Source organism: Eretmochelys imbricata, chromosome 1 (assembly GCF_965152235.1).
Source record: "Eretmochelys imbricata isolate rEreImb1 chromosome 1, rEreImb1.hap1, whole genome shotgun sequence".
Classification (NCBI taxonomy): domain Eukaryota; kingdom Metazoa; phylum Chordata; order Testudines; family Cheloniidae; genus Eretmochelys; species Eretmochelys imbricata.
In genome coordinates this window covers 63,083,661-63,106,582 of record NC_135572.1, presented here as the reverse complement: position 1 = coordinate 63,106,582, position 22,922 = coordinate 63,083,661, and the positions used below count along the sequence as shown (strand labels likewise).

The window sequence follows — 22,922 nt, the reverse complement described above, 5'->3', positions numbered from 1 at the left end:
GTCACTGGCCACAGTAGAAGGAAAGTGGAGGTGTACTACACCAGCAGCAGCTTCTGGCGACATTATGTTTGACTCAGTCACAATGGGCCAGGTCCTCAGCTAGTGTAAATCAATCTAGCGCCACTGACTTCAGTGGCGGTATGTCAATTTATAGTTGCTGAGGAGATGGACAAGTGTCTTTAGAAGTGTCATGGGAGCACAGGCCACAGCAGCCCTTGCTACAGCCTTTGCAGTGGTACTGCGTGTTCTCTCCCCTCGCGCACTGCACAGCTCTGATGCTGTTTAAGGCTGCTGGTGCTATGACCCATACCTGACCTGCGGCCTTTGGGGCACTGGTCATGCTAGGTTGGAAAAGGCTTCTTAAACCTGCTATTTTCTTGCAGAGCTAGGCCAACCCACGCTGCAATCACATGTCAGACTGCAGTGTAGACATCCCCTTTGTCAGCAGGTCTTTAATCCCTGTGGCCTGATGCTGCCATCTGTATACACCCAAAACAGCCTGCAGAAATCAACAGGCATTTGAGTATGCAAAGAAATCATGGTCAGGCCCCTTACCATCTTAAAAAAACTGATTTTAGCACTGCAGAAATTTGCAGTGATTTTTTTCCTAACAAAAAATACCCCTTTTGCATATACATTATTGGGAAAAGGCATTAAAAATTGACTCATGTTACCTGCTGCATGCCTTGCATAGTCTGCTGCAGAAATTGCAACTGTTGGTCCTTTGTGAGACTTTCTTCTGTCCTAAAGAGTTGTCCTTTCTCTTGTTTTAGAAGCTCCACCTCATTTCTGTAAGCATCCAGCTGCCATCGGAGGCTGTCATTCTCTTCCTTCAGTGCATAAGCTTGGGCTGTTAGAGCTATGAGAAAATGAACATTAAAAAAAAAAAATCCAATATGATGACTTATTTGCTGGCAGATAACATAGGGCATTGTTCAGACAAAAGGGGATGCAGCATAAATCTATACAAGGTAAACACTCGACTCTTAAGTTTGGTCTAGAGAAATTAAACTGGTGAAAGCCTTAAGAATATTTGTAGAACATTTTGGGTATGTCTACACAGCACACTAAGCCCAAGCTCTGACTCAGGTTCATGCCCAAGCGCTCCTTCCATCCATACAGAAATGAGGCTGACTCGGGTCAGGAAACCCTCTTGACTGGGGCCTACGGACCCTGCAGGGTGGAGGGTCAGAGCCTGAGTCCCTCTGTGATGTGGGTCAGAGCCCAGGCACTTCGTAGTGTGGATGCAGCTCGAGTCTGAGTCACCACTCTCGGGTCTGAAGAGTCCAGCACACACAAGAACTTCTCAAATGGTCTGCTAATGGTTTACAAAGAGTCTAATAGTTCGTTAGAAATAGCAGGACCAATAAACTGTCACAGCTTCATAGGTTCAATTTCAACTGGTTTGGTGCAAGAGTGAACACAGACAAGCTGAAATGGTTCAACTAGTCCTCCCTATTAATGCCCCATAGTACACTAAGGGCTTGTCTACAGGGGGACACTCAGGAAAGTTCATCCAAATTAAAGTGAGTTAGTTAAATTGCATTTAACTCCTGTGTGGAAAACTCTTATTCAGAATCAAAATGTCCTAAATTTGATTTATCTTAATTCACTTTCCTGAGCATTTCTGTTTAGTCAAGCCCTAAGTGGCCTTGTGACATTTCCCAGGATGCACTACTTCTAGGAGCTGGTTGTGAATTGTTAGACAAAAGGAATTGCAAATGAAATTGTTTAGGACAGCACAAGTGTGAATATGGGGCAAAATAAACCAGTTTGGTATGACTAGTGTGGAGACACTTAATTGTTTACACTTAATCTGGTTCAGTAACAAATGGTTCAGTTCTTTAGTGCAGACAAGGCCTTATATAAATATCCTAAAGCAGGATTTCTTGACATGGAGGTAGGGACCCGGATGGCAATTGCAAATAGGTGTCAGGGGGTCATGACAACCTTGCCTTTCTGATATTGCTAAATGGGAGGACAGATGTGTAATGGCTGGGAGAAGAGTGCTGACGGGAAGGAGAGAAGTTGAGAACCACTGCCCAAGAGAAATGTCCTAAGAGAGACTTCAGAAAATGACCTATTACTGACAACAGATGTCAGCAATAATTCTCTTCCAACCCCACCACCTCAAACTAGTGTTGAAAACAGTTTAGCTGTGAATGAATTTTTGACCCTGATTCTGAAACTGTGCTACAGCCCTGACTTAACACGGAGTCATTCATTTTTTTCTACAAGGGAGGTATCTACTCTTGACAGTTTCCTACCTGTGTCTCAGCAATGGTGCAGTCATACTGGTTCAACTGATAGCATAAGCTGCAGTGGAGCTGAGATGCATGCATTTTGCCACCGAGTCACATATGGAGGTAAAAATGTCTGCTGAGCTCCACTAGAGAGTCACCATTTCTGAAAACGGGCACGACATTTCTGAGTGTGGGAGGGCATAATGGTGAAAACAGTTTTGTTCTGTGTACATTAGCAGTTAATCATTTGACGGGGGCATAGTCAACAAGAGGTTATTTCCTAGTGAGATGAGGCCATAAATTGTTTCAATCACTCTTCATAGACTGGCTGCTAAATTTAGACATAGGTTTTAGGGAAGAAACTGATATCTAGTGCAAAGGCAAAATTCTTAAGTTCTTCAATTGGCAAAACTCTATTGACTTCACAGCTTTTGCCCAGCAATGTTATAGAAACTGACGTGACTGTTTAATATTTATACTATGGTAGCACCCAGAGGTTCCAGTCAGGATTAAGGCCCTGTTATGCTAGGGAGTTTTGGCTAAGTAAAGCTTTTTGGATTTGGTCCCAAGAGAGAGGAAATGTGGAAACTCCACTCCTGCCTCCCTGCGAATTCCCTGGTTACGAGGAATCATTTAGACAGAGAAATGATGTCATAGAGCAAAATTATATAAAATACAAATGCTAAAAAAACAACCCCCCCCCAAACAACAACCCAAAAAAAACCCCAAACAACAACCAACCTTGGCACTACAAGAACATTACTACATTCGCTGCACTGAAAGATACTGAAGTCATTTCCTTAGGAAGCTCGATTTGGCCCCTTTTCAATTTAGAATGGCATTTTTATTATCATAACTGATAGCAGGTGTTTGTGGAGAAATCGATTAGTATGCAGGGATGGAAATTACATTTGCCAAATGAATTGCACAGTCTGCAATATAAGCCTAAATTTGTATAGCAAAATGTGGAAGGCTATAAAGCATATACCAAGAACACTATTTAAATAAATTATCTGAGCATAAATATACATAAGGAAGTGTGACAGCCATTATTTCAGCGATACTATTAACGTCCTGGAGAAGAACTTTACTCTTGGCAGTTCTTATACTTGGCAGCAACAATGGTCATTTGGCTTAGCAAAGTATGATGCAGTACTGTCTTCATTTTTGAACTGTGATATCACTATGCAATAGCTGTAATTAAAAAAAAAACCCTCCAAAATTCTATCTGCATTTTGTAACAGGAGCACAAATCTGATTAAATGATTTCAAGCTTGATATTACAGAATTTTTAATGGCGATCGACAGTAACAATATGGTTACTTTCCAGAGAATAAGAAATGATATATTAACACCACTTAACTTCAGGCCTCTCTTGAACAGACCTTACTGTATAAAGAGTCTCTTGTATCCTGCGTAATCGCACATAACATGAGTCAAAATCTTTGTCAAACTAGTTTGTTGCCTGAACAGGAGATCTCAATACATCATTAGCAATAAAAATACTTTACTTTTGACAGGACAAACCTTTCTTTGACCCAATTAATTTCTATTATTTTTCAAACAATACAAATATCTTATTGCAAATATAGTGTAGTCATTAAAATACACCTATAGGTTCATTGTTGCATCTAATTTGGCTCCTCCACAGCATCTCTCTGGAAGATTTAGCTGCAGCTACAGTATTGTTATATCAAATTAAATTGTTTTGAAAAGCATGTAATCATTCTTCCATGATAAAATTTACCCTCAAGAAATTGTTGTGAGGAGTCTAATGGACAACTAAGAGGACAGAATCTTTTTTCATAACAACCAAATAACTACATCTGAGAAAAACAGGCTAAGCAAACACAAACCTCCAGTCCAATAGAAAGTATTTTTCAAAATTTCCTCCTCTAATTCAGAGGCCTGAACCAAACTTTCAAATGTTGCAGTTTGGGACTTCTTTGCAATGTACCGAGGCAACTAAATGTATACACTAGTACATTCATGCTGATCAACAGACATCACTTTATGGTTAGCTAGAGTCATTACACAGTGCTATGCACCACCACTGTGTTAACCTTGACTTCGACACAGAAGCTTTAACCAGAGGGATAACCTCCTACTCTGTGAGGTACAGAAGGGACACTAATGCAACAGAACCTGGGAAGAATGTGCATCTCCTGTGCATCACCTAACCCAGCTCCAAGAGAAATCCCCAAAAGCTGTTGCAAAGATGGAAGGGACTGGGTTTGTAAATCTGTTGGCTTGTTATCTCGGATGGAGGTCAGGTGCTAGGGCTTCACAGCCTATCCTGGCTGGAATAACAGCTGTGGACATTTCCACTGCCCGCGGGTATGTCGATACAGCCAGTGGCAGCAAGCCTCTGAGCCCCGGGCGACAAACTCAGGCTCACACTACTGCGATAAAAATAGCTGTGTAGATATTGCTTTGAAGTTGCAGCTCGGGCTGGAGCTCGGACTCTGAAGCCCACTCCCTCCCTAGGCTTTGGAGCCCTAGCTTCAGCCTGAGCCACAAGGTTTACATAGGTTTCAGAGTAACAGCCGTGTTAGTCTGTATTCGCAAAAAGAAAAGGAGTACTTGTGGCACCTTAGAGACTAACCAATTTATTTGCTTTCATGAGCTACAGCTCACTTCATCGGATGCATACTGTGGAAAATACAGAAGATGTTTGTTTTTATACACAAAAATCATGAAAAAAATGGGTGTTTATCACTACAAAAGGTTTTTCTCTCCCCCCACCCCACTCTCCTGCTGGTAATAGCTTATGTAAAGTGATCGCTCTCCTTACAATGTATATGATAATCAAGGTGGGCCATTTCCAGCACAAATCCAGGGTTTAACAAGAACGTCTGAGGAAGGGGCGGGGTTAGGAAAACAAGGGGAAATAGGTTACCTTGCATAATGACTTAGCCACTCCCAGTCTCTATTCAAGCCTAAGTTAATTGTATCCGATTTGCAAATGAATTCCAATTCAGCAGTCTCTCGCTGGAGTCTGGATTTGAAGTTTTTCTGTTGTAATATCGCAACTTTCATGTCTGTAATCGCATGACCAGAGAGATTGAAGTGTTCGCCGACTGGTTTATGAATGTTATAATTCTTGACATCTGATTTGTGTCCATTTATTCTTTTACGTAGAGACTGTCCAGTTTGACCAATGTACATGGCAGAGGGGCATTGCAGGCACATGATGGCATATATCACATTGGTAGATGTGCAGGTGAACGAGCCTCTGATAGTGTGGCTGATGTTATTAGGCCCTGTGATGGTGTCCCCTGGATAGATATGTGGGCACAGTTGGCAACGGGCTTTGTTGCAAGGATAGGTTCCTGGGTTAGTGGTTCTGTTGTGTGGTATGTGGTTGCTGGTGAGTATTCGCTTCAGGTTGGGGAGCTGTCTGTAGGCAAGGACTGGCCTGTCTCCCAAGATTTGTGAGAGAGTTGGGTCATCCTTCAGGATAGGTTGTAGATCCTTGATAATGCGTTGGAGGGGTTTTAGTTGGGGGCTGAAGGTGACGGCTAGTGGTGTTCTGTTATTTTCTTTGTTAGGCCTGTCCTGTAGTAGGTGACTTCTGGGAACTCTTCTGGCTCTATCAATCTGTTTCTTCACTTCCGCAGGTGGGTACTGTAGTTGTAAGAATGCTTGATAGAGATCTTGTAGGTGTTTGTCTCTGTCTGAGGGGTTGGAGCAAATGTGGTTGTATCACAGAGCTTGGCTGTAGACAATGGATCGTGTGGTGTGGTCAGGGTGAAAGCTGGAGGCATGTAGGTAGGAATAGCGGTCAGTAGGTTTCCGGTATAGGGTGGTGTTTATGTGACCATCATTTATTAGCACTGTAGTGTCCAGGAAGAGGATCTCTTGTGTGGACTGGACCAGGCTGAGGTTGATGGTGGGATGGAAATTGTTGAAATCATGGTGGAATTCCTCAAGAGCTTCTTTTCCATGGGTCCAGATGATGAAGATGTCATCAATATAGTGCAAGTAGAGTAGGGGCATTAGGGGACGAGAGCTGAGGAAGCGTTATTCTAAGTCAGCCATAAAAATGTTGGCATACTGTGGGGCCATGCAGGTACCCATAGCAGTGCCACTGATTTGAAGGTATACATTGTCCCCAAATGTAAAATAGTTATGGGTAAGGACAAAGTCACAAAGTTCAGCCACCAGGTTAGCCGTGACATTATCGGGGATAGTGTTCTTGACAGCTTGTAGTCCATCTTTGTGTGGAATGTTGGTGTAGAGGGCTTCTACATCCATAGTGGCCAGGATGGTGTTATCAGGAAGATCACCGATGGATTGTAGTTCCTCAGGAAGTCAGTGGTGTCTCGAAGGTAGCTGGGAGTGCTGGTAGCGTAGGGCCTGAGGAGGGAGTCTACATAGCCAGACAATCCTGCTGTCAGGGTGCCAATGCCTGAGATGATGGGGCGCCCAGAATTTCCAGGTTTATGGATCTTGGGTAGTAGATAGAATATCCCAGGTCGGGGTTCCAGGGGTGTGTCTGTGCGGATTTCATCTTGTGCTTTTTCAGGGAGTTGTAATGCTGTAGTTTCTTCTGGTAACTCTCAGTGGGATCAGAGGGTAATGCCTTGTAGAAAGTGGTGTTGGAGAGCTGCCGAGCAGCCTCTTGTTCAGATTCCGACCTATTCATGATGACAACAGCACCTCCTTTGTCAGCCTTTTTGATTATGATGTCAGAGTTGTTTCTGAGGCTGTGGATGGCATTGTGTTCTGCACGGCTGAGGTTGTGGGGAAAGTGATGCTGCTTTTCCACAATTTCAGCCCGTGCAAGTCGGCAGAAGATTTACATAGCTACTTTTAGAATGCAGGGTGAGCCTCAAAAGCCCGGGTCTGTTGACCCAGGCCCAGAGGCTCACCGCCATGGCCTGTGTAGACATGTGGCCCTGGTGGAATACTCCTTCCCCTCCTTTCTCCCTGGATATGTTCAGCCCATTTACTGGAGCTGGGTGCCTGGGAGAGGATTTGAGGCTTAGTGTGCAATGCTGCTGACTGCTGTTTGGCAACTCGGCTGAACAAGAACCCATTAGACATTGTAAGAATCACCTGCAAGTGACAAAACTGGTTGCCAATTCAAGTGACAGGTATAAGCAATGCTACAGAGTATTTGCTATCCTCATCAAAGTTATTAGAAGCTAGTTACAAGGAGGCTTGTGAAGTCTGCATTAATCTTTAGCTACCTGACCCAGACAGCTAACCCTCCATGCCTAAACATTTTATTCTGAGCTGTATATTATCACCTTCAGAGTTTTAAGAATAACTTTTGGGCAACGATAAAGTAACACACACTGTTTGAACAGTTACAAGTGACTCTTCACCACAGGAAACAACATGCTTTCTGTTCTTTCAGAAACATATGAGAGCTTATAATACTTGTGACCATGAACAGTTCTTGTCACTTTGCACAATCTCAATATTCAATCATTATTTGTAATTCAACAGTACTAATAAGTCCCAATCAGAGCTGGTGCCCCATTGTTCTAGGCATTGGACAAATACACAGGAAGCCATGGTCCAGGTCCCAAAGTGCTTGCAAACTAATTGAAGACAAGGCACGACAGATGAATGTTACAGACAATAAGAGGAAATGGGGGAGGGAAGATGAGGGTAACAGTAGTAAGATCATGAATTACACAGGATACCTTGAGGGGTCCAAATCATATTAAAAATTGTAAAGAACACGAGAACATAAGAACGGCCATACTGGGTCAGACCAAAGGTCCATCTAGCCCAGTATCCTGTCTTCCGACAGTGACCAATGCCAGGAACCCCAGAGGGAATTAACAGAACAGGTAATCACCAAGTGATCCATTCCAAGCTTCTGGAAAACAGAGCCTAGGGACACCTTCCCAGCTCATCCTGGCTAATAGCCATTGATGGACCTAGCCTCCATGAACTTCTCTAGTTCTTTTTTGAACCCTGTTATAGTCTTGGCCTTCACAATATCCTCTGGCAAGGAGCTCCACAGGTTGACTGTGCGTTGTGTGAAAAAATAATCCTTTTGTTTGTTCTAAACCTGCTGCCTATAAATTTCATTTGGTGACCCCTCGTTTGTGTGTTATGAGAAGGAATAAATAACACTTCCTTATTTACTTTCTCCATACCAGTCACGATTTTATTGACCTCTATAATGTCCACCCTTAGTCGTTTCTTTTTCCAAGCTGAAAAGTCTCAGTTTTATTAATCTCTCCTCATACGGAAGCCATTCCATACCACTAATAATTTTTATTGCCTTTTTCGGAACCTTTTCCAATTCCAATGTATCTTTTTTGAGATGGGGCGACCACTTCTGCACACAGTATCCAAGACGTGAGCATACCATGGATTTATATAGAGGAAATATGATATTTTCTGTCTTATCGTCTATCCCTTTCTTAACGATCCCCAACATTTTGTTTGATTTTTTGACTGCCGCTGCACACTGAGTGGATGTTTTCAGAGAACTATCCACAATGACTCCAAGATCTCTTTCTTGAGTGGTAACAGCTAATTTAGACCCCATCATTTTATATGTATAGTTGGGATTATATTTTCCAATGTGCATTACTTTGCATTTATCAATATGGAATTTCATCTGCCATTTTGTTGCTCAGTCACCAAGTTTTGTGAGATCCTTTGGTAGCTCTTCGCAGTGTGCTTGGGACTTAACTATCTTGAGTAGTTTTGTATCATCTGCAAATTTTGCCACCTCATGGTTTACCTCTTTTTCCAGATAATTTATGAATATGTTGACAGGACTGGTCCCAGTGCAGACCCCTGGAGGACACCACTATTTATCTTTCTCCATTCTGAAAACTGATCATTTGTTCTTGCCCTTTGTTTCCTATCTTTTAACCAGTTACCAATCCATGAGAGGACCTTCCCTCTTATCCCATGACAGCTTACTTTGCTTAAGAGCCTTTGGTGAAGGACTTTGTCTTGTTACCCCCAGTGGTCCTTTACCAAGCCATGAATAGTAAATAACTATTGGTAGGCTTCATGCTAGCAGTGAGTCTTGAGGAGGAATCGAACAAGGAGAATGCAGTGGGATGATTATGTAATGGCTAGTGGCCAAGGCAGGGTAGGGGGCAACCGCAGGTAGCTAGGAGGTGAATCACTGTCAGAGGCAATTCAGGGCAATGGTCTGAGTTCTAACAGCCATCAGTAGCTGGAAGATCCAATCCAAGGGGCCAGGGCAGTAAGTTAGGGAGGCGAGGTCAGGCAAGGCAGCAGGGCAGGGCTAGGCAAGGCTGTCTAGGCACCAACCAGGAAATGGTCTGTTGCTCAGACAGCTTCTTCTGCCTGTCTCTATATAGTCCATGTATCCAATGAGAAGGCTATCTGTCCAACCAATCACGTGCCTGAGGTGTGGCTGCTGTGACTCTGTAGGCCTTTAGCATTAAGGTTGTTGGTCAGGAGTGGTGGTTCAGTGTGTTGCCATGGTGCAGCAGCTAAGAATGTCAGCTAGGATGTCCAATCTATTAGAATTCTTTGAGTGTCAACAAGCATGTGGACAAGCGTGATCCAGTGGATATAATGTACTTGGACTTGCAGAAATCCTATAACAAGGTCCCTCAATGAAGGCTCTTAAGCAAAGTAAAAAGTAATGGGATAAGAGGAAAGGTCCTCTCATGTCCAATAAGAGAAAGAATAACCCTCTTACCTTTTCGGGGGGATCAGGTCAACTATCCTGACATCTATGACACATGTCTCTACTTGTGTGTTTTATGAACAGGTTGTATTAGTTAATTTTTGGTTGTTATTTTAGTTGGTATGCTATTTCTATTACATTTGACTTACCAAAATGTAATAATAGACAATGGAGTCCATGTGTAATGAGCCATACCCTGTGACACCATGTCCACTTTGTATTCATACTGTCTCTTTACTGGTCATTTCCAATCATTAGAGATGGTTGAAAATGATAACAATTTTCTGTGAAAAATTTTGGGTTTTTTTTTCCATTGAAAACTGAATTTTTTAAGAACATTGACATTTGGGAAATTTCAACCAACCAACTGTATACTTTGGTCTTACATTGCTCATTCATCAATCATTAATCATCATCATCATCACTCCCATAACCGCATTGGTCACTGGGGCACCATCACTGATGAGCAATCAACCATTTGTCTCCACCCCTGACGATTGTGCGTCAGTGCTTCAGTCTCCGCGAAGTCCATTCCTATCCACTCTTCTATGTTGTCAATCCATCTCTTCTTCTGTCTACCTCTTCTCTTCTCCTGCACTGTCCCTTGGAGGATGATCTTGGATAGGCCAGATGATCTTGTTACATAGCCGTACCAGTTCAGCTTGCGCTTTTTCATGGTCGTCAGGAGGTCTTCATATGACCCAGCTCATTGGGTGATGATCTTGCGGACCTCTTCGTTAGTGATGTGGTCAAAGTAGGAGGTGCCCAGGATTTTACGGAAGTATCTCATCTTTACTAACTGGATTTTCCATTCAAGTTCTTCCGTAAGGGTCGTATGCATACAGAAAAATGGAGATGACCAATGCATGCAGCAGTTTCAGTTTGGATTCCAGGGAGATGTTCTTATTTCTCCAAATTGGCTTTAGCTTTGCCACTGCTGCTGCTATTTGTGCAGTTCTTACCCGAATTTCTGCCTTGGATCCTTCATCAGTGATGATTGCCCCCAAATACTTGAACTGTTTCCCTGTCTCCAGCTCTTGTCCACTGACAGTGATATGTGAGCTGATCCCATCACCTTTGTTTGTCATCAGCTTGGTTTTCTCTGCACTGTTTTCCATGCCATATTTTGTGGAGGTTTCATCCAATCATTTCACAAGGTTGGCAAGTTCATCTTTGCTGCTTGCCAGGCCATCAATGTCATCAGCAAACCGAAGATTTGAGATTGTTCACCCCCCAATGCTGACATTTTGGCATGCAGTTGTTTAATGGTAAGAATAAACTTACAACCAACTTCTTCATGCTTGCCCAGAAAGCTTTGTGCAATACTCTGTCAAATGCCTTCTTGAAATCAACGAAGATGTGGTAGATGTCTCACATAGAACACGAAGATTGAAAATCTGTTCTGTTGTACTTCTTCCAGCACAAAAGCCAGCCTGTTCTTCAGCAACGATATTCTCCACTTATGGCTTCAATCTGTTCAATATGACTTTCAACATCACTTTGCTGGGATGGCTAAGTAAGCTTATAGTCCGGTAATTTTGACACAATTTCAGGTTGCCTTTCTTTGGCAGAGTGATGATTAGTGATTTTGTCCACATGGAGGGCCACTCACCAGTCTGCCAGATCTTGTTGCAGATCTTGGTGAGTACATCTATTACTATTTCTCCTCCGAATTTCATCAGTTTGGCTGGGATGTTGTCAATACCTGTAGCCTTTTCATTCTTGAGTGATTTCACAGCTTCTTCACGTAGTATTGGAAATTCATCCTCCTCTGTTGAATCTGGGCTGTCTAAGACACTAGAATCTCTATTTGTCAAGTGGTTGTATAGATCAGAGCAGTAGTTTGTTCACCTTTTGATGATGTCCCTTTCTTCTGTAAGACTGTTCCATTCTCTGTCTTGAATTGCTTACTGCTACAAGTATCTAGTGTCTGGCTCACTCGTGGCGCTTCCATTTAAAATGAACAGTTAGCAGTTTTTCTTAAGAGTTTGTGGAAACAATATTTTCCTGAGGAAAAAAATGGTTGGGCTTGACAGCTCAGAGTTTCCCTGTGTCTCTCTACAGAGATTTTTCTAAGTGTTTATTGTTTTTAAGTTTTTCTTATAGTATTTGCCTGCTTTGAATCTCAAGCTTATTATGAAGCCAATCCTTACGTGCATACTTGCCTACCTTCAGACACTGCATGAGTCTTACACTTTGGGGGGGATTACGTAAGCCCTCAAGACTTTAGCTAATGTCTCAGATGTAATTGCCACTATTGAGCCACTGGCACTGACCAGAACAGAGTAATAACTAAAGAATTGGTTCTGTCCAGGCAGGATGCCAAAGGGACAGTTCTGGAGCCTTACAGCATCTGGATTCTGCTAACGTCAGTGTCATATCTTCCCAATTTAACAATGTAAGTATTAAAAATTTCATTTCATGCTATTAAAAAAAGGTAGAGAAATCCCACTGTTATCATTATAATTGTTATTTATGTAGTTGGGTATCCTGGAGCACTTACAATGTGCTAGGTGCTGTCCATAGCAACAAGCAGGCACAATCCCTGCCCCGAAGAACTTTCCATCAGAGAAGCAAAACACACAAAGTTTGGAGATAGAAGTACACAAATATCAGTCATCCCCATCAGGCCCTCTCTCTAGCTAGTGCTGGCAAAACAAAGCAGGCAGCGAGCGATGCAATGAGAGATAAAAGCAGATCAGCAGGGAGGGGCAAACTTGGGGAGGGTCTGGAGGGCAGAAGTCAGATTAGAGAGAATCCAAGAGGCAGTTCAAAGAAAGGAACTCAAAGCAGTGGTTGCTGTTGGCATGCTCAATGACTTTAGAAGTGGAGGAAGATGGAGTAGTAGACTTTATTCTTTACATCCATCCCAAACTATCACAGCTTGTGGACTTTGAAATTTCATTCAACTCAGAGAAATAGTAGGCAAGGTCTCATGGAAAGACCAATTAGGAAGAAAAGGAGTCGAAGGGGGCTGGCAGTTCCTAAAAGATATAATACTAGAGACTCAACATCAACCTATTCTGATGCAGAGGAAAGGTAAGAAGAGCCACTCTAGGCTTTTTAGCTATCTAAAAAACAAAAGGGATACATACAGGAAATGGAAGAGGAATATCACCGAAGAACTATACGTGGGAATAGCACAAACATGTAGGGACAAAATCAGGAAAGCCAAGGCAAAGAATGAGTTACAGCTGGCAAGGAATGTTAGAGACAACAAGAAGGGGTTCTACAAATATGTCAGACAAAAAAGAAAGGTCAGGGATGGTATGGGCTACTCAATGGAGAAGGTGAGCTAGTAACGGAAGATGATAGGAAGGCAGAGTTGCTCAGTGCCTACTTTGCTTCAGTCTTCTCACAAAAAATAACATGTGACTGGATGACTAGTGAAGTTACCATAAACAATAAAGGAGAAGGGATGCAGACCAGGATAAATAAAGAACATGTCAGAGATCTTCTGACCAATTTGAATGAATTCAAATCAGCAGGGCCCGAAGCTAGTCACCTGAGGGTACTGAAAGAATTAGCTGAAGAAATCTCAGAGCCACTGGCAATAATATTTGCAAACTCATGGATGACAGAAGAGGTCCCAGAAAACTAGAGAAGGGCTAATGTAGGGCCCATATTTAAAAAGGGGGAAAAGGAGGAGCCAGGGAACTATAGACCAATCAGCCTGACTTCAATACCTGGGAATCTACTAGAGCAATGTATAAAACATTCAATTTGCAAATACCTGGAGGATGAAGGGGTGATCACTAGCAGCCAGCTTGGATTTACTAAGAACAAATCATGCCAAATAATTTCCATTTCCATTTTTGACAGGGTAACTGGTTTGGTAGATAGGGGGAATGCAGTGGACATAATATACCTGGACTTCAGCAAGGTTTTTGACACAGTTCCACATAACATTCTGATAAGTAAGCTGGAAAAATGCCGGCTTGGTGGAACTGCCATTAAGTAGATACATAACTGGTTAAACAAGCTCAAACAAAGAGTAACTATTAATCGAATGATGTCAGAATGGACCGAGATCTCAACTGGGATTCCACAGGGATTTGTTCTTGGTCCAGTGTTATATAACATCTTGATTAATTACCTGGATGTACGAATAGAGAGCATACTGATCAAATTTGCAGATGACACTAAGCAAGCTGGGAGGGTTGCCAAAACTTTGGAGGATAGAGCTAAGATTCAGCAGGATCCTGATAAACTTCAGAACTGGACTGTCGATAACAAAATGAAATTCAACAGAGACAAAGGTAAGGTGCTACACTTAGGGAAGAAAAACCAAATGAACAAATACAGAATGACAGATAGCTGGCTTAGCAGCAGCACTGCTGAAAAGGATCTGGGGGTTGTGGTGGATCACATCCTCAACATGAGTCGGTAATGCAATGCAGTTGCAAAAAATCCCAAAAAATGAAATTTTAGATTGTATTAACAGAGGCAGAGCATGCAAGTCATGGGAGATGATAGCACTGCTCTACTTGGCACTAGTGAGGTCTCAGCTGGAGTACTGTGTGTCGAGAAACTGGAAAGAATCCAGAAGCAAGCAACAAAGATGATCAAAGGGACGGAATGCAAGCCATACAAACAAAGGCTGAAGGAACTGGGTACGTTTAGTTTGGAAAAGTGGAGATTAAGCGGGGACATGATAGTGGTCTTCAAATACTTTAAAGGCTGGCATAAAAAAAGATGAAGAAAAGTTGTTCTCTCTTGTCATAGAGGGCAGGACAAGAGGCAATGGGTTCAAACTACAGCATAGCAGATTTAGATTAAATTCTGGAAAAATTTCCTAACTGTAAGAACAGTAGGACAATGGAACAGACTGCCCATGGAAGCTGTGGAGTCTTTGCTGGAGGTTTTCAAAAGGAGGCTGGATAGCCATCTGTCTTGGATGGTTTAGACACAACAAATCCTGCATCTTTGCAGGTGGTTAGATTAGATGATCCTTGCGGTCCCTTCTCACCCTATTAGTCTGTAATCTCCACTGGCTGCCAGTTCAGTTCTGAATAAAATTCCAGGTGCTGGTCACCTATCTATACTGCCCAAACAGATCCAGTTATCTCACATACCTTTTCCGATGCCCCACCATGACAACTGTACTCAGAAAGCAAGTTTCACCTATATATTCCTTGTGTGTAGATCAAGACAGTCAGGGGCAGACATTGTTGGTGGTGGGCTCATGCTTCCAGTATCTGATCCTACAAGAAATAAATCTGAGTCCCAGCGTAAGGGATGTTTATATACCACAGTGATTATCACCTTATAAATACTTCTGATAATAAATAAATAATAGCAATATGATTACTACATTGAATTCTCTGGTAAATGCCTCTTCCTACTGTTAGGAAACAGAAAGGAAATAGATTGTATCATCCTTTATACTTTAAGAAAATAATCTGGTGGAAGCTTGAAAACTGCAAAATAACTAGCGAAAATATAATTAGCACTATTGTCAAGGTTCCTCCCCCACTCTGAACTCTAGGGTACAGATGTGGGGACCTGCATGAAAAACCTCCTAAGCTTATCTTTACCAGCTTAGGTCAAAACTTCCCCAAGGTACAAAATATTCCACCCTTTGTCCTTGGATTGGCCGCTACCACCACCAAACTAATACTGGTTACTGGGGAAGAGCTGTTTGGACGCGTCTTTCCCCCCAAAATACTTCCCAAAACCTTGCACCCCACTTCCTGGACAAGGTTTGGTAAAAAGCCTCACCAATTTGCATAGGTGACCACAGACCCAAACTCTTGGATCTGAGAACAATGAAAAAGCATTCAGTTTTCTTACAAGAAGACTTTTAATAAAAATAGAAGTAGATAGAAATAAACAAATCCCCCCTGTAAAATCAGGATGGTAGATACCTTACAGGGTAATTAGATTCAAAACATAGAGAACCCCTCTAGGCAAAACCTTAAGTTACAAAAAAGATACACAGACAGAAATAGTTATTCTATTCAGCACAGTTCTTTTCTCAGCCATTTAAAGAAATCATAATCTAACACGTACCTAGGTAGATTACTTACTAAAAGTTCTAAGACTCCATTCCTGGTCTATCCCCGGCCAAGACAGAATATAGACAGACCCACAGACCCTTTGTTTCTCTCCCTCCTCCCAGCTTTTGAAAGTATCTTGTCTCCTCATTGGTCATTTTGGTCAGGTGCCAGCGAGGTTACCTTTAGCTTCTTAACCCTTTACAGGTGAGAGGAGCTTTCCCCTGGCCAGGGGGGATTTCAAAGGGGTTTACCCTTCCCTTTATATTTATGACACAGCGTAAGGGATGTTTATATACCACAGTGATGATCACCTTATAAATACTTCTGATAATAAATAAATAATAGCAATATGATTACTACATTGAATTCTCTGGTAAATGCCTCTTCCTACTGTTAGGAAACAGAAAGGAAATAGATTGTATCATCCTTTATACTTTAAGAAAATGATCTCGTGGAAGCTTGAAAACTGCAAAATAACTAGCGAAAATATAATTAGCACTATATATGTCTATATAAAGTAAATTCAGGCAATTACCAGCTATTCTAGCACTATGCAAATTTTGATTTTCACCTTCAGACACAATATAACTAAACTATGAAGCAATTTAAACATTTTCTCTAACTTTATGCACGCTTTAGCTAGAGTTCTCAATAGCTGTGAGTTTAAACTCCAAGGGCTCTAATTATCCTTTGTGTAGGTTACTCCCATTAATGTTAGTTGGAGTTAGGCCTGCATAATGGGAAGGAAATTCACTCTATTTCAAAGTCTTGTTTTTACTCAGATGGAGTCACTTTAAAATCCTTTCCACACCATGCTGCCTACAGTCTACACACAGCAGTTCATTACAGTAGTTACATCCATGGTGATAGCAGATGTTCAAAGTAGTTCCTCATGGGAATTATTTTAGGACTTTCTATTCACAGAGGAGTTACGGATTGAACAAGCAACACATAGCAGGCTAACTAGTAAGTTTTTTTAAATCCACCCTCCTCTAACATCAGTTTTACCCATCCCATTCCATTATAGGCAGACATAAGGGTTGAGAGACCAAAGCATTAGTCTGAAGAAACATTTTCTTTGCCTATTGAAATTTTTTCTACAGCTACTTAGCAGACTCTAAACAACATTGTTCTGTCTTTTTCTAGACGTACTATAACTGTGATGTACCGGTAATTTCAGTAATTTATTTAGGACTATTTTTTTGAATGAGAAATCCGCTACTGAAATATTTCAAAACTGGATGCAGTTATTTGCAAAGACAGGGAGGGTGTAGAGGAGTAGGGGGCAGAAAAGAGGACGCTTATGGTCCATTCGGGTCTAATAACAAAACCTTGGCAAGAAGCTGTTGGCAAACACTGGCACTGCAGTAGATTCAGAATGAAATGAGAGTCAGTGTTGCCAACTCTTGGGATTTTATCATGAGACTCATGATATTTGCTGTTTTCTTTAAAGCTCCAGCTCCTGGAGGCAAGTGATTATGTGAGAATCTCAGCTTTATGTTTCAAGACTCCAAGGCTGCAGTGACCCAAGTACTAAATGCTCAAATGCCAGAAGGCAAATAAAAACACCTTTTTTGGGGGTAATTATGATTTTTAAGCCAATTTCGTTATATTTGGGGGGCTCAGATGTGATTTTTGAAGATCTGGGGTTGGCAATACTGAGACAGACTGAGAGGAAAAACCAAAGGAAGAACTGAATTTATGTGCTGCAGATTTTAAATTCCACATATAATGGGAGGCTGGGAGGAATTGATGATAATACCAGGGTCTCTCCCTAGACTTGGTAATAGTCATTACTACCCAGAAGTTTTTTAGTTCTGAGAGGAATTTGACATCCTTCCTTTTTGCTTCTCTTTTCCCCCAGCATTTCTACCATAGACCAAGTGAGTCACAACTACTGTACTTAACTTGGGCTTGCAAGATAGCGTTTATTAATCTCTTTTTTATTCCCACCTCTCCTCAGTTGTTTATTTTTTGTTTTTCCTACACACTTATTCTGATAACACTCAGCTGTCCACCACCTTTATTAAGCTTTCTTTGCTCATTCATTCTCTCAGCCTGTCTTGATCAGGTAAACTATGGCTTCGTCTTAACCTCCTTCATCCAATTATCTCAAAGGTGGAAGTGCTTCATTCAGACAAAGAGCGCATCCTCATACAACACCTTCTCCAAAATATGTCTCTCGACTCAGATCTCCTCTTTGCTTTACCTTCCATAACCTTGGCGTCAACACTGACTTTTGCTTTCCTTGCCTCCCACGTCTGCAAGTCACCACCGCTACGACATGGTATGTACATACAACTGGCTGCAGTACTGCTCAATCCTCATTCTAGCTACTCTTGTTTAGACTATTGCATCTCCTTCCTTTTAGCCTCTGAGTCCCATCTTTGTGTGCCCAGAGTGTTTTCATCTGCCTTCTCACCCCTATCAAGTGTTACCACATCACCCTATCCTCGAGCATAAGCTCTTGTTCTTTTTTTTAGGATCCATCAGTTCAGAACTGCCCTTCTCATTGCTTCTAACCATCGCTCTGTCCTTCCCTGACACCTAGAACATATTGATTGTATTGTTGCCTCTAAGCTTCTCTCTCCTTGTGTTAATGCCCTGATAACTGAATGCTTTAATTTATTCATACAATCTCTTTGAACCACTATTTCTTTGTAATTTAGACTATCTGTACTCTTGCTGTCCTGCATTATTTCACTCTTCAAAATGTTTTAAGATAGAGGAGTTTTATCGGGGACACTATGCAACATGTCTGCTCTCTCCTTCCCTTCCCCCTTGCACCTTTTTTCTTCTCATTGTCATCTCCTTTCCTCATTTTGACCCTCTTACTTTTCTCCCCTTTTCCCTATTCACTTTCTCCTTGTTCCTCCAACACTCTTTCATCATTTAGCCATTGCTTTCTGCCCCTCCTTTTCTTCTCCACTCTACTGCCCCTTCTCTGTCCCTCCCTGCCTGCCTCCTTCAGCTCTTGATCCACTGGTCCTATCCCTTTGTTCATTTGTAAACCCCAGCTCCCCAGTATTTCCAGGTGTTTCCTTCTTCTCCCCTCAGCTGTATCCTTTTAATTGAAGATTCTTCCCATTCCCCTATGTCCCATAAATAATTATTGTCTTGTTGCTTTTTTGTTTTTGTTTTTTTTCAGCAATATTACATTGAATTTTTAAAATGTACCTTTAGAATTTGGAAGGCACTCACCATCTAGTCATTACAATTTAAAAATAAGTCAAATTTGGGGCCTAAACTACTTGCCACATCTCTTTGGAGCCCTTATACCCTGTAACTTATATCATTTCCAAAAAAATTAATGAAAAAGAGTCCTGGCTCCCGCCCCGCTGCTTGGAATGATTTGTTTTCAGTTTCTGATAAGGTTAAGTCTTCAGATGGTAATGTTTTATTCTTAAAAGTATATGCTTGAAAAACTTCTGCAAGTGCTTAAAGCACCAGTTAAGTGCTATTAATCAAACACTAAATAGCCTTAAACAGTTCTGCCTCTTTTCTAATTGAGAAAGAGCTATTTAGACAAATTTATGAAGTGACCTTGCTTGAATTAAAGATGCCAGTGATGAAGCAGACTTCTGCCTATATTCAATGTTTTGAAAAAAATCACTATATTCCTCTAATGGTGAAAATTAATAAGAAGCTGTTTGGTCTGAGAAGGGAAGAAGTGAGCTCATTGTAAGACAAGCTCGTGTTACTGGAATCTGTTAAATGGCACTGGTGATTCAGTAGACAACACTCTTTCCTGAGTCAGTATTGAACCAATGTGCCTATGTGGTGTTAGTGGTACTTTGTCATCGGAAGTGCTGCCTTTTGAAACAGATGTAAAACAAGCGCTCCTGACCACACTTGTGAGCACTGTACAGCCCTTGACATCTCTTGCCCCGTCTCAAAATATACAGCTTAAATAAATGTGGAGGGGCAACAATTGGTAAGACATACCAATAATATAATCTGGTATGTTCAAACATTCTGCAGTAGTAAGGGCTGCCATTGGAAACTTCTCAGGAGCTTAAATACTGCTCCTAATTTTAATCGGAGTTAAAGAAATATTCTTATGTTCACTTTGTTTTATAAAATAAAAACGACCAGATCCTATTCCTTGGCCATGAAATGGGGGCAAGTTCAGATCCATTGAAACACAACATGTGGCTTGGGAGCTGCAGGAGAAGGCGTAAACCCAGGAAGACTGTCACTGTTGCTCTGAAACCAACTTCACGATATCCATCTTTATCTGGCCATACACCTTAGAGAATGCAGGTTTGGTGTGAGTCTATTGGGTGACTGTAGTGTTTTAACTTGTTCTGATTCATAGTAGAAAAGGTCTGTTCACATAAAGGGAAGCACAAACAGCCTTCTTGCAAAATTCTGGTATATCTCAAATAGCAGGCATTTATATTCATTAACCGAGCTTACTTCACGACCTTGAATTTGACTGGAGTGATATTTAAGTCAATTAATGAAACTGAAATTTGTCCATTCTAGTTTGGATTCAGGTGAAAACGGGTCTATAAAAAACATGAATATTTTTTGTCCTTTTGAAATATTTTGAACAGTTGCTCAAATGCATCTTTCAGTTTCTTGAATTGTTCAGCACAGGGATGATTGTCATGCTCAAAAAGTAGTTCTAGAGCTTTTGTTGGTAAATTGAAAAAGTCATTCCAGGGAAGCTGTCCAGGGAAAAGCTTGCTGCTGCAAGCAAAGCCCTCCCCTGCCCCGCACACACTCCAGCGCTCAATTCCATTCCCATTTTTTGCACTTTGAGGGCTTACAAACAAAGATAACCACTCCCCTTCAAAGTTTAAGGGTATCTGAAAAGTCATATTTTGCAAACTATTGAGAAATAAAAAGTGGCTACAAACTTGTAAAGAGTGGAGCCCCAGACAGACTGGAGACCCTTGGAGGGAATGGAGACCTTAGCGAGCCTTTCAAAGAGTAAGAAACCAAGAAGAGTTAACATCAGAACAAGACTTCTATAAGGTTTCCTGCTTGGCTGCTGCTGGAAGCCCAGATCTTCTCAGCCTTTCTGCACATACTCATTATAGTCTTCTCATTCCACATACTCTCACTGGCATTCCCTTCAATACACCGAAGCCAAGGAAAGTTCAGGAACCACAGTCAAGTGCCTTCTACTTCTGGCCTGCATGATATTTAACCTCTCCCGCTTAGTTTTATTAGCCAATTTACCTTAAAATAGTACAGCATGCAAATCCAGATTTTGATGCCAAAATACATGCATTCAAGTATGAAAATTGGGCCCTTCAAAATTCACTAGATCCAAACAGAGGAAAAGAATATTGTACTGAGCTCCATATATCAATACAGAGAGCCAAGAAATTCCAGTACATAAAGCCTACCGTTATCCTCCCAAACCCAAAAAGACAATACAAAATACTGAACAGACCCTTCCAAGAACTCAGTCTTGTAGTCATGAGAGTTGTGAGAGAGCAACAAGTTGTGAGCCACTAGGAGGCTTGTCGAATATGGTGCTTAGTTACGACTGATCCAACAAGCTGAACTAAGAGAAGAGAGGTTTCAGAGTAGCAGCCGTGTTAGTCTGTATTCGCAAAAAGAAAAGGAGTACTTGTGGCACCTTAGAGACTAACACATTTATTTGAGCATAAGCTTTCGTGAGCTACAGCATCCGATGAAGTGAGCTGTAACTCACAAAAGCTTATGCTCAAATAAATGTGTTAGTCTCTAAGGTGCCACAAGTACTTCTTTTCTTTCTTTAAGAGAAGAGAGTGGTGCTGCAGGTTGATGACCCAGCAAAACTATTGTACTCATTATAATCACTAACACGGAGCAGCTGGCTACAAGACAGACCATTTCAGAGGCACGTTGTGAAACTCCTCAGTCAGCTGTCTGGCCCTCCTGACTTTCCCAGCCTCCATTTTTTCCTTAAATGCAGCCCCTCAGTGCACTTGAGTGAACCAGCTCCTGGCAGGCAGTTGGAATAACTGAAAATCCCAACAATGTTAACCATGCACATAACTTGCATTCCTGGATTACTCTTACATGCCTTCACCCTTACTACATCCCGCCTCCACCCCATCATGCCCACTTTCCCTCTTCCTCACTCTCTGTTCAGCCTGGGTGCAGAGATTTGCTGACTCTGTTGAGCACCAGGCACATTTGTCCACATTGCAGAAGCAACACTGCACATACAGATGTCAAGCAAAAGCTGAGTGCTAGCTCTTTGTTCCTCCATGATTCTTTCAGCAATGCTCAGAAGCTAGCAGGATCAAGCATTACCACAGCATATCTTGAAGCCACTGAATAAAATGTGATGAGAACAATGACTGGTGGATAATATAACAGAATAGAGCATTTAACACCATTTCCCACATTCCCCCTCATCTATTAAGAAGTGGGAGCTCAGAAAAATCACCTCTCAGAGCTCAGAAAAATCCAAGAGGCCAAAGCAGCCATATAGTGAACATAGAAAAAGACCAGTTCAGAAACAGCTGAGCTGAAGTAGCAACTGGCCGAGGCCTGCAAACATGGAGATCTTCAAAAGCCATTGTTTAAGATGGACACTTGGCAACTCTAAAAGCAATGCAAAAATCACAGAGGGGTATACAAGCCACTGAAAAACATGTTAGAAACCACTGCGTATATGACTTAAAAATTGCAATGCACCAAATTTATGGAACACTAAATAAATAAATTAAAAAATAATCAGCTATTCTTTCATGAAAAAGGGAGAATTTTACAGCGGTTCAAAGCCCTAATCTGAACCTCCAGAATGTGTGTTGTCAAAGCTTCCAGCAATATCTTTCTTTTAACAGAGGAAAATCTTAACCTTTTTAGGAATAAGAAAAATACCATAGGAATAGAGTTCTTTGAACCATATGTATAAACTAGTGGGGACGAAGAGTAAAACAGTATGTCCAGTTCCTGAAGTTGTGATTTGACTTCCAACACAGCTTTCCCCTCCTCCTCTTCACTATGTAACTGTAATTTAAAAAACAGTCACTCACCTTGAAGCAGCATTTTACCTCTTTGCTATTTGGCTTTAAAAACCAAATA

General features: G+C 41.5%; 1 protein-coding gene across 2 annotated transcripts in view; it reads right to left on the bottom strand.

Moving 5' to 3' along the window:
- Positions 1–22,922, bottom strand: part of ENOX1 (ecto-NOX disulfide-thiol exchanger 1) — a 194,554-nt gene that overhangs the window by 47,877 nt on the left and 123,755 nt on the right. For both annotated transcript variants that reach the window (XM_077811882.1, XM_077811890.1), the window contains exon 8: positions 675–859. In XM_077811882.1, coding sequence (XP_077668008.1) covers positions 675–859 — 185 coding nt within the window. The remainder of the gene's footprint in view (positions 1–674; positions 860–22,922) is intronic.